Below are 19,163 nucleotides of genomic sequence, written 5' to 3' on the forward strand. Positions count from 1 at the left end.
CTTTCTGAAAGAGCTATAAGCAGTACATTTTCTCAGCACAAGCCCTTCAAAGGTCTGTGTGCATGAGGAGATTGCACCTACACAGCTAAACTGATTTCAGCTTAATCTACTTACACCCCTACAAAACATTACCCATAACTGCGTCTGCCCCACTTCTGGATCAGTTTTATTAAACAACTTTTTGTTTCCTAGTGCGGATGAGGATTGGATAACAAAAAACTCAAGCACCATTACAAGTATGTGTTAGAATGAAAAACCTAATTAAAAATTGTCCCACCTCCCTGAGCACAAGTGTCTGGACCTCACATCCTGGAGCACAGCCACCTTCCACTGCCACTTTTGTAAAACTTTCTTCTTCCCTTTGCCCTCCTCTCTGTAACATGTTGCGTACATGTAGACCATGCCAGATCACATCTACTTCTCTTTAAGAGAATGAACAAGTCGTTTCTGAGGAACACTTTGCATATTCTGGCTCCATGTTAGGGTGATGTCCTGCCCCCATGCACGTGGATAGATCAGGGCAGAGATTACCAGTGCATAGGCAAAGACTGTGAAAGGCATTCCCTTTCCCTACTGTGACAGATTGCTCCCTCCATTTAAAATAAATATTTGTTTGCAGGAAAGCCTGCCTTTATTGCTTTTGTACCTCTCATCAGCACAGAGAAATGCAATAAATACCATACACTATTATAAACTCTGAAACACCTTCAGCTTTCACAATGCAGGCGCGCAGCAACAAAATTATTTTAAAATGGAATACCTTGAAAAATAGCCAGGCTGTCATCCATTTAACCACTTTTACAACCCAAAAGACATGCTTGTAGAGCTCAGTATTCACTACTCCAGGGTCTACTACATTAGCAGTCACATGGCTTCCATTTGCAGTCAGAAGATGCTGTAGGCGATAGGTAAATAACACAAGGGCAAGTTTGCTTTGGGCATAGGCTCCATGGGGTGAATACGAACATCTGTACACAGGAGAGAAAAAGAGAGGGAGATGCATGTAAAAATAACCAGAAGGAGAGCAGAATTGCACAAACATCAGATGTACCCCATTTTGCAATATCCAGATATACACTGAGTCGTCAGAAGAAACAGCTTATCACTGGCAGGCGTGTTGTTTACTCAAGTTCTGGTGATTATTGCATCACACACCAAGTCTTATTTATAGCAGGGAAAAATATTAAAATAAAATTACACAATACCTGCCAGAATCTCTCTGTCAGACTCTTTAAACTAGAAATGCTGAGACATCAATCTCTGGGCTATCATCACCTGGAGGCCCTTAAACTTCTCTCCCCTCTTTTGCTCTGCTCTTTCCAAACATACACACCCCACTGCCACCTGTTAAATTCATGACTGATCAAACTACTTCTTGTTGCTAATATTATTTTTACTGCATCAGAACCTACTAGTTGAAGGCTTCTGTGTTGGGAACAGTACAGATGAGCAAGGTACTCATTGCAGCTGCCCTGGTCACACACCAGATTGTGCACAGCTAAGAGATGGATAAAAAGATGGGGCAAGGAGAGCAGCTGCAAGTGTAACCACAGTTTCCAGGCCCTACACCGCCTTTAAAGCACAGATGGCTGGCAAGGTCTGTGCCAAAGAGGTATGACAAAGGCACACAAATTCCAGGAGTTACAGCAAAACATTACCCGCTGAGACTCCTCTCTCATCTGAATGTCAAATGTGCCTTTCTTTCAAGTCAAGCTTTCTAGGAACTTCTGAGTTGAGTTTCATTGCATGCAGGCAGCAGTACTTTCCCCCCCCCCCTTTTTTTTACTAAGCAGGCTAGTTTCAGGCAAATTAGCAGGTATGTCACTTAAAATGCTCTTCCTGACTGGGGCCTCAGCATCACTTCCACAGATTCCTATGCCATAATAATTCACTCCTGTAATTACTCCAGCCTCTCATCTAACCATTTTTGTGCTAAGCAGAACCAAAGGTAAATGGTGGCATTACAGACAGCTCTTAGGCAAAGCAGGCAGGAGTTTAAAGCAGCAGGCTCCTGGGAACACTGGAACCGCTCCAGCCCCCGCTTTGCCTCTGCTAAAGCCTGGGAAGTGATGCTTCATGCTGCAGCTGCTCCCCATGTGGACTCAGGGGTTAGGGCCCATGCAGCAGCAGAACCTTAACCTGTTGGTGAAAGGTGACAGAGGGGCACCCACCCAGGAACAGAACTCTCTTTCCTTGTTCCTTCCTTTCCCCTAGATGTTGTCCTACCTCTGTGATAGCCACAGCTACAGCTCCATCATCTACACCTTCACCCTAAGTGCAAGACATGCCCAGACTAGGGATACTCTTACTCTGCTGGAAAGCCTGCCTGTGATTTCTGTGGCTGTTACTATGTGCAAGTTTTTTATTTTGAATGAATAGTAAACATATGAATTCATTTTGTTATCTCATTCTTGTTGAATATCGTATTTATAATGTCCTGTGCACTTCATCCCTGGATTTTAAGAATCAGGCTGACTCTCTACAGAGGTATAAGGCTACTGAAGCAATTTAACTGTCCATATTATCTGAAAGGACTCAGAAACTTGGAGACACCACAGTAAATAATAGAGCTTAGCCACTGGAAGTAGAAGACAACAACAAAAAACAACACTGAACCTCCAGTGCATCTCTTTACTTTTTTTTCCCACATCTCTTTTTTTGTACAAGCAAATCACAAGCAGTCTACAAAAGCATGATATGAATTGAGAACCAAAAAGGACAGCTGATCACAGGTGGCCCTTGCACCGACCGACCAACAGCCTCAGCTGTACTGTGCTGAATAACCTACCTTCATTATCATAAAGATAGCACCTGCACCTTTGGGCAAAATGGGCTTTTTAAAGAGTAAAGAACAATCACTGCATGAATATAAAAGTGATTTGGTATTAGTCAGGAAATTGCAGTTACATTTTAAATTCAGTAATGTCCGTGCTCTGATCTGAGACTCTCAAAATGTCACCTTATGCTTCATGCATATTCCAACCCCTTTAACTTGAAGGACCAGATCCTCAGCTGCTACAAGCTTCTCCTGTGCACAGCCATGCGGGGCAGAGCTCACACTACCCATGGGAAGCAGCATTCATCCCAAGCCGCCTCCAGCAGCCAGCTGGCAGCTCACCCTGGCACTCCTCCATCAGCGCCACCGTTCCCCCACTGAACGCAAGCTGGGGCACGGGACAAGCCTCCCGAGTTGAACCAGAGTGATCTTGTCTGGCAAGTAGCTCGCAGGGAAGCAGAGCTTGGGACTACTCTGACTTGTTCTGCCTGGATCTAGTCAGGTCTTCAGTAATCTTCATATGCCAGGCAGGAGGATGCTCCCCATGACTCCCCATTCCCACATTTTGTGCGAGCACTGTTTTGACTTATCTTGTGGCAATGAAGCATGAACTACAAGGGCTGGAACCTCCAAAGCCTTGTACTTTGCATAGGTATGTATGTCAGAGAAACATGAGTGCTGAGAAGATATAAAAGCTACCCAATCAATGAGGAAGCCTTTTATATCACAAGTGCAGAGATGCAAATGATCTGCAAGGCAGCCAGGAATCAGACTTCAATAACATAATATAGATATGAAGAATATAAAATTGGATACACAGAGCAAAAACTTTTGGCAGAGGTTCTGCAATGATTAGCTTCTCTCTTCCCAATTTCTGTGTGTATGTTTTTTGCTTTCCAGTAATCTGACATCAACAGACTACATAAGACAGAGGAATAACATGACACAGAACTGATGAGGATTTCTGTTGACCAACTGTTTTTTGTCAGACCCCATTTTATTAGAATCACATTGTTTAAATGTCACACTGAAAAAATAAATCAACACTGGTTATTTGACTTCATTACATCCAGTGTTGACTTTATGTATCAGAAAAATAGGCACCTGAACTTACACCACCATTGCACACACATGTAGAATCACAGAGGGGTTTGGGTTGGAAGTTTAAAGATCAGCTAATTCCTCTAACCTACCATAAGAAGAGACATCTTTCCACTTGACAATATTTCTCGAAGTCCCATCCAACCTGGCTTTGAATGGATGGGACATCCACACTGTTTCTGGACAACCCATTTCTGTACATCACCATCTCCATCATAAAAATTTCTTTATTTTGTCCAATCTAAATCTACCCTCTTTTAGTTTAAAACCATAAAATGTATTCCTCTTACACATGGAATTATCTGGCTTTAAAGCCTATGCATCTAAATCTAGCCTCTCTTGGCACTTTATTCCCTGTATGCACATTTTTCACAATGAATAAAAGTATAATAAGTAAAATAATATTTACATTATGCACTTCCACATTTTCTGAAGGTTCTAAAATATTTCTGAAATCAAAGTGCATACAAGAGGCAAACCATCCAAGCAGAACACAGCTTACCAGCAAACTGTGCCAGCAGAGCAGAGCACTTGAGGTGCCTGTGACAGTTGGACTTTTGCTGCTTTGAGGACACAGGCCATTGATGCTTCACAGCCAGGCAGGAAGACTCTTAAGCAGAGAAACTCTGCCTCCTAACTAGGCAACCAGCCAGGCAAAAGACTGGTAGCTCCCAGCTCCCAGTGGCACATGTGGGTGTTGGTCAGTCAGCAAGAGAGACAAGGAGGCACTGGTGTGCAATGCCCAGGGATACATCCTAATAAATACTGCCCACCCAGCTTGGGCGATGCCAGACAGCATGTGCTGTACACAGTCTGTACACACAGCAAGCCTGTACACAGTCAGCAGCTAGGAAAAGCGGAGCAAGGACTGGGTGGGAAGAAGTTCAGTGGGAAAGCACAGCATGCCTGGCATCAGTAGCTTGGAGGTGTTCATGCTCACTCCCTTGTTTGAGTGGGGCTCACTGTGGACCACTCTTCTTACCAGAGAACACAGTGGCATCCTCCAGGGGATGTTCCTCCATAGCAATTTTGCTGAGTCAATGCTGATAAAACAGGGCAATGCACAACCCACTAAATGAAAAGCACAGAAGGAGTTAAGGTAGGCAGAGTTTTATTCACCGCTTTGAAATCCATCCAAGAGAGCACCAATACACCAAACCTTCTCCTTCCTTTGAAAATAATGTTTTATGGATTCTATGCTGATGAATAAAGGACCAGGATAAAGCAGGTTCTGCATTTTGTGTCCAATTAATTTTTAGCAGAAGTTCTTACTACTGGATCAAGATTTTTTGCAATTTAAGCTACAGGTTTGACTTACTATTACAAAAATCAGGGAGGAGAAAAGAAAGGGATTGTTTTGAATTTTTACAAGAACGAAATAAGTAGGTATTCCATTCTGGAGTGAGTGCCTTGAGGTTTGCTAATTTTTTTTCCTTCTTCTTTTTTTTTTTTTTTTTTTATTTTTTTTTTTTTTAATTTTTTCTTCTTTTTCACCAGAAGCTGATTAGCTGATTTTGCCACTTATCTCCATGGTGCTGTCTCCAGCAGCAGTCTCCCTATGGAATGTATTTTCAAAAAAGTAATGAGAAGCCAATTTCAAACTGAAGCCTGCAGTGGCTAATTAGGTGTTTAAATATGGACTCAGCTGCTATCCCAGTTTGAAAACCGAAATAAGGTTTAGCACAACTCTTAGCAGTCTTGCTTCCCCTCAGGTTGGCTTCAGTTGGTTTGTTTTCTACAGTGGTCTCCCACTTAAATCAAATGATCCCATGTTTAGTAAAGAGCATTAAGTGAGGTCAGGGTACCCACAGAGTAACAAGGGTTCAGCACAGATCACTTCCTTCACCCTCCTGTGCATGGGGCTCTCTTGCTGATCTCAGCTTTGCCACCCTCACTGAGGGCTCCTTTTGCACTGCGCACACACATAACAGACATCATGGACTCACTGACAGCACCCTGTACCCCACCACAGCTTGCTTCAGCAAAAGGCTCAGAGGACCTGTGACCCTCCTGACTGGCACACAGATCAATTTAACCCAGCCAGTGCTAGCACTAAATCTTTCCTGATGTGAACCTTTCACAATTGTCTTGCACATCATCCTCCTTTCACCCATCACCGCTCCCCAATTCCCAGGGTGTTAATTTACCTGGAGGCAGAGTACACCAAGATCAAACTGCAGAAAACCCAGCTGCTATGTGCTCCACTAAAAGACAAGTGATGCAAAACGTGGCTGACACGCTGGGCTTTTTAATGAAAGGCCGCACAAAATTTCAATATATGCCGTAGGATGAATCAGGGAATTAAGCAAAACACAGGCTTGCTGTATTAAAATGACTAAAGCTTCCTAATTATTTATGTATTAATCTTGCAATACATCATCACCATTGCTTAGCCAAGACTATAAAAGTCTATTATTAAACACTCATGAAGCTTTCATAGTCTTAAATTTTCTTTCTTCGGGGAATGCAGCACAAGATTTTTCAAGTTTTGATAGATTTTGCAGCTTAATTTGAGCAGCTAGAGAAATACATTGGAAAATAAACATGTCTTTACTGCTTATCATAAACAGCTTCTTTCTCTTCTCTTATGATAAATCTTGAGTCTTAAATATTGTTTATTAGATTAAAGCAGGCTTCTTGGCAGTACTACATACATTTATCCTGTAAACACATTTTCTGAGTCTCATTAATTGTAATTTTCTCTCAATAAAAACCAACCAATCAACACCAAAAAGAAAACCACCTACCAAACAGAAATACAGACAAGGAGAAAAGACCAAGCTGGAGAAATGAGAATAAGTATATTACCACTGACAACCAGTATTTTACTAATTGAAAGAAAGAAGCATATACATTAGTAAAACAAAGCTCAAATCTAAGGTATTAATTTATCTACTTTTGAGATGTTGCTGAAGTTATGTTTTGTACAGCAGCTGTCCTGTTACCAACTACTACTATAGGCTATTGCACAGTCACTCATCTCATGTACATGACTGGGCATTTTGTGTGCTCCTGAGCAACTTCTCACGTATTTCTTCATGTACGTTTCTGCAGTATATGTGATGTATAAGCTTAAAAAATCAATAGTGACAGTATACTTATAACAGTTAAGGTGGCTGAAGCATAAACCTTGAGTGAATAAGGAATGCAGCGTTAGGGACTCCTGAAGAGCCCTCATGACCCTGTGATGAATTTGTTCGAAAGCATGGCTACCAGAAAAATACATGAAATTAGTGGTTCTACATGAGGTGAAAAGCAAATCCTTCATGTTCTAATTTGTGGCATGGCAGTTACTTAAGCAGTCATAGGCCAGTGGCAGAGCAATCCATCTTGCCTTTCATTCCTTTTCCTGCAGTGAGCTCTTCAGTTCCACATGTTGCTCACACAGAGCTCTGAATAAATCCAGGTTTTGTCTGACATCTTTCAACAGTAGGAGAATAACATTTTTCTTTCTAAAATTAGAATATAAGGGTAAAAGCCCAGAGCTGGGAAAAGCTCTCTCTCTCTAACAGGTAAAATGTTGGTAATGGTCTCAGTAACTGGTATCTCAGCACATCAGTGACCCCTGCCTTGTGCTTAACCTTCAATGCAGTAGAAGCCACAAGCTGGAAGCTGGGTGTTGTTTTGGTTTTGGTTTCTTTTTTAAAGTCAGGGCTTGTCATCCTGGGCGTTATTGTCATCCAGATGGAATCAGAACATTATTTTTCATTTGGCTGATCCCTACTCCTAATGGAAGGAGGTGAGATGCTGAGAGCTATTCTGATCTACTGAGATTGGCTGCGTGCAGCTCAGTTGCTGTGTGCTCAGCATAGCTCTCAAATGCATATAACATGAGCTCAAAGACTGGTCTTCTCAAAGTCTCACCAGAATCAGTACCTTTAAAGAAGTCAAATTTTTCTGTTTGTGTACATTTGGTGTTAATTTCAAATGTTTTGGATTATTTTAAATATCACTGTCAAATTCAAGTTATAATTACTGTAACTCCATTCTTCCAGGAAATATATGTCTTTATTTAGAATTATATAAATTGCCTCTTTTCCACATTCAGGGCATTTGATGTAGTGTTAAGTACATGCTAACACTTGAAGTGGTATTTGAGCATAATAGTATCCCTTCATTCAATTAAAAATCTCCATTAAACAAATGAATGAGAAAATATATGAAAGGAAGCAAGGGTTTGCATTGCTTTACCCAAGAAAAAGATCACGGCTTCAAGACCTACATTCTGTGTCTTTGTGACATTTTGAGAGATGAGGAAACAACAAGGACACACATCTTTTCATATTATCTCTTGGGTAATCTGGATCTCAGGTTATTGAAGATTGTCACACATCTTGTAAGATTATCTATAGGATTATAAATGGGGGAGGTACTCTCCACCCACTTGTGGAGAGTTTCCTACCTCTCCTGCAATAAAGCTTTTAAGTTGAAGGAAGTAATGGGGGGTTTTATGGTTTCTTTGCTTCCACCAGAATGCACATAGGACCACAAAATCCCCAGCAATAACTTGTATAATCTAAGATATTCTTAAAAAGCATCTTGAAACTGGTGTAGACTTTTGCAGATTAGCTGCAAGTTCTGAGCTTTTCATTCTGGGACTCAAAAGAAACTGTAGGGTCTGAATAAGCATAATGGGTGCTGCCATTTCAGATCCAGCACAGTGCACCTACTTGGCTGGCAGATTTACAATAGACTATGTTGGTGTATATGCAAAGATAATTTAAAGTTTAATTGTGGTGGGCTCAACCCACTGCACAGCCTTGGATTTAAGGAGGGGCTGAATGTATTCTGCAAGAGCAAATATTAACCACACTGAAGGACTGGTCTGCCTTACCAGAGGAAATGTGCCTGCAAAATATTTTTTTCCTTTGAGATATCTATAACTACTGTGCAGAAAATGCTATGCCATCAAACAAAAAATTAGCAAGTCTGGCACAACATACTTTTGAAAATCAGTTTCTGCTTGTTGAAACAATTTAACAACTTCTGCTTTTTAGAAGTTTTCTGATGGAGTGAGGATATGAACATCACAGCTTCAATCTGAGTGATAAAAGGGACTAACTCCCAGAGTTAGGACAAGGAACAAACTCATAAAAAAGATAGATATTTGTTAAAAGCCATCACAAGAAGTCTTCTCCTCAGTTGGAAGACCTTCCTAGGTTAAAGAAAAAATACAGCTGAATACCAACAGGTACCAGAGGAATGAAAATGTGGAAGTTTTCTGCATCCATGAAATGACTCACAGTCCAGACACAGCACGAAAGGCTTTTGTTCTTGTGAGACTGTACATCAACACCATCACTCACCCACTGTCAGAAATCAGGTGGGTTTTAAATAAGATTTAAATATGAAAGGAGCCTGTGAAGAGGGAGGGTCTTATCTGAGGAACATAAAAATGCCAACTTCAGCAAACCACAAAAACCTGCAAGAAAGTAGTAAGATGCAAAGCAGTCCACAGACAGCATTGCAAGGGGTTATTTTTAAGTACCATAAAGAACAATGTCAGCAATCACTTTCTGCACCATTTGGCCTTAGAGCTGAGTTTTGGGGTTCGCTTTATAAATTTCCCAACACTGTGTCACCCTGGAATACAGTAAGCAGGGGTCTCTAATGGAAAACCAAGCATTTCATAAGAAGGGGCATGGCATGGCCTGGGACCAGAATGTTTAAGACCTCTACACTTGCAGACATGCCAGAACCTAGTGAAATCTGGCAGGTTTAGCTTTCCAGGAAATGACAAGAAGTTTCATGTCCTGAAAAACCAACACAGTCACAAAGCTGCCCTGCCCCAGCCCTCACTGAGAAAAGAGTGTAAAGAAACTGCTGCTTTGACAGATTGATTGATTGATTTTTTGGTGGCAATTTAGATACTGAACACACCCACTCCTTTAACATCACTGTTAAAAGCTCTTGAGCTTCCCCTAAAGCTACTGTGAGCCACAGTGCTCCTCAGTCTCTGTCCCTCTTCGGAAGCTGAGATTTTGCTGTGTACAGCCCCTCTCCACCTCCCATGGCAAAAAAGGCTGAGCTACCACAACACCCAACACATAATGAGAACAGAAGAAATGGAGCAACAAAGTTACAACTCTATCAGACATTCTGGCAGTATTTAAACTCCTGGGGGCTAAAATATTTTATGTTTACAGAGATTCATTTTATTTAGAAAGCATAGTTTTCACAACACATTTTTTATCACAGGTGTGGGTTTCAACTGCTTGGTCTGCTTTTGAACAGATCAAGTTCTACTTCTCTGAACAAAGAGGTTTAGGACGAGGAATAGAGAAAAGATTAAGAGTTAACAAATCACAGATGCAGAAATCTGCCTTCAGCTCCCTGCACAATACCTCATAATCCTTAATGCTTGTGGCAAGACATGGAATGCATGGCTATGAAGAGCCAGGAGCAACAGCAGGGCTGATCTGAAGGGGGTTTCTGGATGTTGAGCTGATAATTTTGACCATTTCTCTTAACACATTTTTCCAGGGATTTGAAGGCACGTCCACCAGCCTTCCCTAGCTATGCTAGGCAGCCCAAAGGGCAACTCCACTGACAAGATACTGGGTGGATGGTGGTAGTTAAGGCAATGCTTTAAACATTGGAATAATCACCCAGGACCAGAACTTCAAACTTTTAAGGTTCATTTAGCCTTAATGAGTCTTTTTGCTGACAGAAAGATGTTAAACTAACCTTCCCCTCTCAAGGGCAACAAGCTCTCTCTCTGCTCACAGTTCTTCAAGTCTCTTTTGCCCTCTCTATCACATGAATACAATACATTACCTTACAAATGACCACAAAGCCATCTTGCCTCTCTGGAAAACAGCACATCTGTGAGAGCCACTGTCCTGAATGCCATGCAGAGCTGGCTTCTCCCACCCAACCCATGGTGCAGGGAGAGGCTGGGCAGCAGGAGCACCCATATCTCACATACTTCCCAGCATGCTGTGATTTTGAAGTAGTTGTGAAACCTCATGTCCCATTAAACCAATAACAGTTATTAACAATCCTTTATTAAGAACATTAGTTATTTTAGACAAAAAGGAATTTAACATTGTGACAACAAAGTAGCTACACTTAATATCCCCAAATACGTGTAAGTCTGACATTAGCTTTGTGGTATCAGTGTTACACTCTGTTATTGTTCTCCAGAAATCAATCTACCCTAAAAGCATTTTGATTAGACAGAATGAAAATACATTGATGAACACAAAATGAAAGCTTTCTGAAGCTGGCATCCTGACTTAAATATTTCTTTGTCACTGGTTGCAGGAACAGACAAGAATGGATAAAATACTTGATGCATTTAAGCTAAAACTCTGTCTTTTGAATTGATGAATTGGTCTGCTGATACAGTAGCCCATTTGTTTTTTACATTAACTTATAGAATTTGAGATTTGTGCCTTCCCCCGTACACTCATTTTCCAGGCCAGTCAATTTTTGCAATTAATGCTAATCGCTGCAAACACAAGGGATCATTTTGCAAAGCAGCAAATCCTTTTGCATTTATACAAAAAGTATTTGGCAAAGAATGACTTATATGTGTGGAGAAAGCATTTAAAGACTTATCATCTAACTCTATACAGGAAAACTTGATAAACTGCTGCAGGAAGGACATGTCTAAATGAATAAAGCACTGTACTGCAGTTGGCATTTGGTCTTGTGAAGGCAACATGATTTATCTTGCAAATAGAACCAGAATATGCAACAGAAGACATCATGCAGAAGCTGCTTAAACACCAGAACTCAAACAGAACCATATATTCCATGAGTTAAATAAAACCTATGATAATATGTATCTATCTAATTATCTAGAGCAATCTTTTATGATTACTATTGCTGTATTTTTCCCAGCATTTTATTGAACAACAGTCCAGTGACACAGCTCTTTATATGTTACTATGAAATACTTCTGTACTGGCTAAATTGGATTTACAAAAAGGGGGTAATAATGAAAATCTCTCCTACTTCCTTTTTCAAATTTTCCTTTATTATATAAAAAAATAGAAATATACCCAACAGTGCTATGCTACTACTATGCTACACCAGCTTCACGTTTGTTTTTGCTTCAATTTAAGATGTTATACTTCCAGTTCTTCCAATCAGAGACAATTAAGAAAAAAGGCACTGAAGGAACTAACTGGGTGTTTAAAAAATAGAAGCTTTTCATTGGAAAAGAATGTTGACTCAGCAAACCATTCTTAGTAAAAAAAAAAAAAAAAAAAACAACCTATTTTACACAAATGTCCAGCTTAAAAAAAATAGAATAAAAGAATAAGTAATTTGAAACTGATAGAGATAGTTGAAAAGGATGGTTTAGAAATTAAAGGTTGGGAGATTCAGTTTTATTGTCATATTTCAAAATCTGAATACCAATGTACTCATAGGGATAATTAAAAATAAATTTTAAAAATAATTTTAGAACACTGAAATCAAATATTTTGGTTTCAAAAATAGATAAATATTTTCTGAAAGTAATTTAACATCTTAACTTTTAGTTGCTGTTCATGGAAAATATTTTCCAAGATTTCAGTAATGCTGATGGAAAAAAATCCTCAACTTTCTGCCCAAACTTAATACAAAATTTTTAACCAACAAACATCACATACATGGAAGAAGATAAGATGAAGGACACCCCACATCCAAGAATAGGAGAACTCCAGAGAGTTTGCTAGACAGATTTTCCCATCAGTACCTAACACTTCCTGTTACAGTTTTTTGTGAACTGCCTAACAGAGGAGATGAACTGGAGCTGCCTGGTCTCTCCACAATCTTCCTATGTCTAGGGCAAAACTGTTTATCCTATTTTACACCACCTAGGACACACATGTGGCAGCTGGGAATTTTGCAATTCTTTTCATTTAACTTCTATTGTCTCTGACATGATTCATGCACTAGGGCTACAGGGAAAATACAGAAATTATATCTAATATATTATATTCAGCTTGGAGAGTTTCAAAAAAATCAGCTCTTTCTGCAGTTGGAGAGCAGAGGAAAGGGAGCAGAAAAGTGTGACTAACTGTTCTTGAATATACAAGAGATGTGAACCAGAAAAGGAGCTGTGTTACTGTGACTGGGGAGTTCAGAGATCTGTGATTCACAGCATTACAGGGCCCATTTGGTATGCAAAAAGTGAGGATGATGAAAGGAATAGTTAGTCATGGAGAAAAAGCTAGACAAAACACACAAAGATGCTAACCCCTGGGAAAGAAGCATATTTAAGTGTGATCCACAGCCTGGAAAAGAAAATACGGTCTTTTTTTTCTTTATTTTCTTAAAAAATACTTTCTTACTTTGGTAGGTAGAGCACTCAAAGGAGTGTCCTACACCTCAGCCTTGAAAGAGCAGTATGAACTCCAGTGCACTGCTCAAGCTTCTCTCAACCCAAGTGGATGGTACACTATCCTTCAAGCTTTTGCTAAAACCAGACAGCCATATTCTCCCATGACCATACTTTTTTCTCCTCTCAATTTAGAAAGTATCATTTAAGGCAGGCAAAAGAGGAAAGAAGGCCATGTTAGCTGTGCTGCTGGAGCACGCAGTGTACTACCCTCTGCACGGAATTGCTGAAATCACCACTGTGGAAATGCTTGCAGATTGTGTTTCTCTTAAACTTTCACCTCCCTGAAAACAGTCGTGTTCAAAGTAGGGATGAAGGAGAATGATTTGCCTTAGGGATCCCCTTGTCGACTCATGTGATTGCTGTTGAAAATGGGCTGGATCTAAAAGACCACAAAGGCGTTTGATGTTCTTCTTATATATCCTTCAGCAAAAGAACTGGGAGAACAGTCAGTGCTCTTGTGCGTGTGCATTTGCATTTTCAATAACACACATGAAACAAGCTGTGCCCTGCCTGTTTGGAACAAGCTCTATCCTGCCTTGGTGTACCCATGCCATGTCTCTTCCAACGGTGTGTATGTGTGAAGAGGAGGGGCAGGAAGGGAGAGAAATGGCATTCATAGGGAAGAGATAGGAGAGGGGCTAGGGGGAAAAGATAAGAGGCAGATAAATAGAGAGGAGGAGATAAACTGGTGGGTAAAAATAAGACAGCCTCAAAGGAAAAAAAAATAGGGAGGAAAAAGGCAATTTAAACAATAAAAAGCTCAAAAGACACAGATTAAGAAGAAGGCAAGCATGAAGAAAGAGACAATGAAGGAAAGAAAATAATGCAAAATGCAAAAAAACCAAAAATTAACCATCCCACTGAAAAGAGCTAACCAGAGCAACATGGAATAAATCAGGTTGGTAAAATGGCAGGAAACAAACTAAAGAGGAAACATGGAGGACAGTAACACCAGCTTCATTTAACACTGTTCATGGGACAGGCCTTCCAACAATTGTTATGCAGTTGACCTGTGGTCACTGATATGGATGATGTCTGGTTTCAGATCAGATCTCTTAGCAGCAAGTACAAGCAATGAGGAGAAATGGCCACAAATGTGACTGCCACCCCAGAGTCGCCTGGGTGGGAGAAGGATTCCACAGAAAAGTCTGTGGTAAAGCAGAGAACTGAACCTCAGTTTACTGTCTCCTTTAAGTCAAGACAAGTCTTCTGCCCTTCCTTCTCTGCCATGCTTGATGGATGTATCCCTGCTCCAGTACTATCACTCACCTCTAGTCAGGACACTAGCCCTACTAGCATCTAGGAATAAAGGGACAAGAGGATGGTAAAGAATTCAACCTGCTGCCAGCAGTAATTTCCCCAGCACAGAGTACAGCCCCCTTTCTCCAATAATGACTCCAGATGGCTTTTGCTGCTTTCCTGCTAGGTTAGTACTACCAGCCAACCTGGGAACATACACCCAAGTTGTAAAATTAATTATGGCCAACTGGCGCAACTCAAAATAAAGGAAAAAAAAAAAAAAGAGTAGAAAATGATTAGATTATTTCCCATGATTAGAATGATTTCCCATTCACACAAGCAGCAAAAATGAGATATGGCATCACCAGGAAACCGTTCACCACGGGTGTCTTTACCACATACATTAAATATCCTGAATGTTGCTCTCAATCACAAGGCATCTCCAGGGCCCTGTGGAGTAGGCAATGCCTGGGTATGATACCTCCCCAGCAGTCCTCCTGCTAAACCCCCCTGCTCATGCTGTAGGGACACACTCAAACACACAAGTGATCTCACTGGTATTTACAGCACTGTTTATGGTAATGTCAAACTATTTGCCTGAGTGGGGCTTATTGTCAGGCTAAAAAAAAATACCAAAGAGCATCTTTTTACACCTGAACCAAGGAAAGGTTTAGACCTGAATTTACAGCCCACTCTGGGTTTCACCAGTGTGCATATGTGCAGGTACCATTGCTACCTCTGAATGATTCAGAGCATCTGTGTGGGAATGAGCAGGCAAAATCAGTCATCCTTTACAGTCCTTACATCAATAATGTTGAAAGGTAAAGGACATGAAAGCTGCAGGTAAATCTCACTGCTATATTATTATTCTATCAGACTAGTCATGTTCTTGCTCAACTATAACTTTCCAAACCAAAACATTTCTGGTTCCTTTAAAACATGAGTTAATAATGACAAATCAAAGATAGGGATGATCCTAAATTAAAGAGGCACAATACAAGACCTTGCTATACTGTTATCTAGACACATAGAACAGTCACATTTAATTCTGCATTCTGCACTTTAGCCCAAAGAAATACTAATCCCCTTAGCCCCCTCACATGGTGCCATCCAGCACATGGCCATCAGAAACAATGACTACATACATCAAGTGAAGAGTAAGGGTAATTTCCTGTGGTTGTTTTACAAGCAAGAGATTAAATTGTGACTACCCTGCAGAGGTTTAAACAATGGCTTGTAATAAAACTGATGCCATAATATGTAATCAGAAATTTGACATGCCTAATGCAGCATTCATATGTAAAATGTCTGCAGTGGAAACAGCCCAGACCTCTAATTTCAGTCTGTGTTCGGAAATGAAACCTTGGGCCAGGTACCTCTGATCACCTCCTGAAGTCCCTGAAGATCCTGTCAAAGGATGGAGACACAGTTTTACGGAAATGATACAGAAGTCAGACTGGCTCCATGCAGGCAGGCAGAAGCTCTCTGGAGCCCATCAGAAGGGGGAAGGCAGGCTCTGCTTGAGCCTCTTAGTAAGCACATAATTGTCACACATGACTACATGGGGAAATTTTGAAATTTATTTCAGTTATCCTGCCTGTTTCTCTGCTAACTAAACCACTCCACGCGGTTCCTGTATGATATCAGAGACATTTACCACATCATTTGATGTCTTCCTAATGTTAGAAATATCCCACAGACATTCATCCACAATTTTCCTAAATGAAAGCAGGAGGTCAGAAGTCATCCATGCATTTAAGCCCATCTTACTGGATTAAAAACCCAGGGTGGCTACAGTCTGGGTCTCCATAAGCTCTTGGGGAAGCACAGGGGGTGACAGTGACACGAGCCAGGGTCCAGCGTTGGCAGTGAATCGCCAGGCTGATCCAGGTGTGAGAGGGCAGGGACCGTAGGGGTCGGACAGGGACAGGCAGGATGACACAGCCTGGGGCCGGGGGCTGGGTGGGGGGAGCGGGGCTGTGAGGGAAGCCACGGGCGGAGACTGGGATGTCAGGAGCAGAGCAGGACAAGGCGGAGGCAGAGGGAGCTGCGGGGCGCGAAGGAGCAGCGGGCAGCAGAGGGCCGGCACGGCAGCTGTGTGCGAGGCAGCTGGGCAGGGCGGGCCAGCTGCCCCCCCAGAGCCCAGTCAGCATCCCTGCTCGGCGGGCAGCGAGCAGCTACAGGCGGCTGCTGAGCTCATCTGAGAGCTCTGTGCACGCATCCTCACGGGGACGAGGTCTATTAGCATCCACCCAAGCCATTTCAAAACATCCCGGTTACGGAGCGTCTCTCTCTCATTAGGTAGTGGCGAGTCCAGACGCCGCATGCACCGCAAGCATCACCGCAGTATAAGCATCAGAAAGCAAAGTGAGGTTTTCAAAGTCCAGAATAAAAGACGCCGTTCAGAATTTATAAATAATTTGTACCTTTGGCTTAAGGCTGCAAGCTTTGATCAAATGTTAACTATAATAAGCAAGTGCTTGAGAAGCACAATAAATTGTATTAAAAAAAAAAAAAAAAAAAAAACACCTCATAGTCAGTAGCAATTCTCTTGTATTTTAATCTACACAAGATTACTACAGATCAGTGAATACCAAAAAGGGATCGGTACCTGCTTTGTAAGTCGTTTAGGTGCAATTTGCCTACATAATGGGTGGCTGATGAGACAGTGATGATCCTAGCGTTGTGACTGTGCGTTCCTGATTGCTTCAGCGTATCCAAGAGGAGGTTAGTCAACAGGAAGTGCCCCAAGTAGTTCAAGCCGAAGTGCTCCTCAAACCCATCTTCCGTCTTCCTTTCAGGGACCAGCATTACCCCAGCTGGAGGAAAAAGCAGAGGTAAAACCTGTTGATTTATTTCAGAGGAGCAGCAATCTAGAAGGAGTACGGATCTCCAGCCGCAGAGGGTAAACATAGCATTCAGAGCAGTGAGTGACTGGTGATGGCATGTAAAGTCGACACTGATTGATTCTTGACAAGAAAAATGTCTAAACATTCACTTTCGTTTCTTTATCCAGATAACGTGCTGATTGACTCTCTCTCCCTCCCTGCCGGACTGTGAGTCCATTTGTGAAAAGTGTTTTCAAGAGGTGGGAGCTGGGCGATCCCAGTAACATTCCCTCCATCAAAGCTCTGAGCAGTGGAGACAAGACCAGGCTAAGCAGCAGACCTGCCCTCCCAGACAGCTTTCTCCTGGGTCCTGGCTGGAGTTTAAAGCTCTGGTGAGTCTACAGCTGAAATCTGCAACTTCTCTCTCACTGGTGTGGGTAAATTTACCCAATATATCTTAATTACCATGCTTACAAGCAGCTGCATATTGAAATTAGGTTTTCAATGCTTATTTTGGCAATATTTTTACATAAATTTCCACAAACCACAATTTTCAAACTCAGTGTCTAAAATAAGTATCCACATCCCCATCATGCGATGTTGATTTCAGCATCTTGCAGAGAATTCTGAGCTCATGCATAAATTATATCATGTATTGAGGCTGTGTGAGAGATAGTTACCCTGCTCAGTTATAGCATTAACTTGAATGCTATAAATTTTTCTTATTTTATTAAAATTTAATTACTGTACAATTGGACATGACCTTTGTCATTTAAATGTAGATGGACATAACTCATGGAGAATCCTGTTATAGGATGCTTCTCTCTAACATCCATAAATATGATGTAGCAGAAAGGCCACCTCTGCACACAAGACATGAGAGGGTGTCAGCTTAATCCTCATGCTACTTCATGTGCCCACTAAAAAGCCTTTAACATCCCATTTCCTGATGTCAGCCTGACCTGATGATTGCACATTAAATGACCATTTTAAATTGCACATGCTATGCATCTAGGTCACTGCTTTGGGGGTTCCTGCCACCTGACAGCCCTGCTTTGTTTCTTCCTCTTGAGCCAAAGGAGAGATATTTTTGGAATCTTTTTTAGTATGGAAAACACCCATAGGGATTCACCTATGGCTTCCTGCTCTTTAATAGGGCAACTGGAGAAGCAGTGAGAGGGGAAGAAACTCAAGAAGACCACAAAGAAAACAAAAAGGTTGGGTGGAACGCAGCATACCTGCAAATGAAGAACTTAAGACTGAACATGAGAGATGCTGACTGGTGGTACAGTGAAAGAAACACAACACAAATTACATGAAGAGGCTCCACAAAAGCTTTGATTAGCATCTCCCTATGTCATTTACTTCTGTAAACTCTGTATAATCACATCTGTAACAGTGGCTGGGACTGAGAACTGCCGTGAAGGTTATGGACAGATGCAAATGCGAGACAAGCCCAGCTGTGACTTTTTCTTGTTTTCTGGGAAGAAGGAAAGGATGGGAATGGCTTGGGGATGGAACAAACCCCAAGCTCCCAGACTAAGTCTCTGCCTGCTACAGTGCAAGTTTTAGCACAGACAGAGCTCAGCATGAGCTGTTGGAGGGCACATGGAAACATTGCTGCATCTCTGAGCACCAGGGCTAGTACAAGGAAATGATTTGCATATCTCCGAGGCCATCATGCCCTCCAAAGCTCTGACACTTGGAAAAGGTGAAAGGCAGCAATTTGCCAGAGTTCTGTTTGCAGCAACGCCAGTAAAATACAAGCCCAAGAAAGGCAGCCAATATAAAAGAGCTCCAAATGCTGCTTCTGCATCTGCTGGGATTGCTGCAGGGCTCGATACAGGACCCCTCCATGCACGGACACACTTCTGTTGGTTGA

At 41.5% G+C, this 19,163-nt stretch overlaps 1 protein-coding gene across 1 annotated transcript in view; it reads right to left on the reverse strand.

Moving 5' to 3' along the window:
* DHRSX (dehydrogenase/reductase X-linked) overlaps nucleotides 1–19,163 on the reverse strand; it is a 162,661-nt gene that overhangs the window by 29,561 nt on the left and 113,937 nt on the right. The window contains exons 5-6 of the mRNA XM_053934433.1: nucleotides 17,065–17,272; nucleotides 761–968 (exon numbers count right to left, since the gene is read on the reverse strand). Coding sequence (XP_053790408.1) covers nucleotides 761–968; nucleotides 17,065–17,272 — 416 coding nt within the window. The remainder of the gene's footprint in view (nucleotides 1–760; nucleotides 969–17,064; nucleotides 17,273–19,163) is intronic.

The sequence above is a fragment of the Vidua chalybeata genome, chromosome 2 (assembly GCF_026979565.1).
Source record: "Vidua chalybeata isolate OUT-0048 chromosome 2, bVidCha1 merged haplotype, whole genome shotgun sequence".
NCBI classification, from domain to species: Eukaryota; Metazoa; Chordata; class Aves; order Passeriformes; family Viduidae; genus Vidua; species Vidua chalybeata.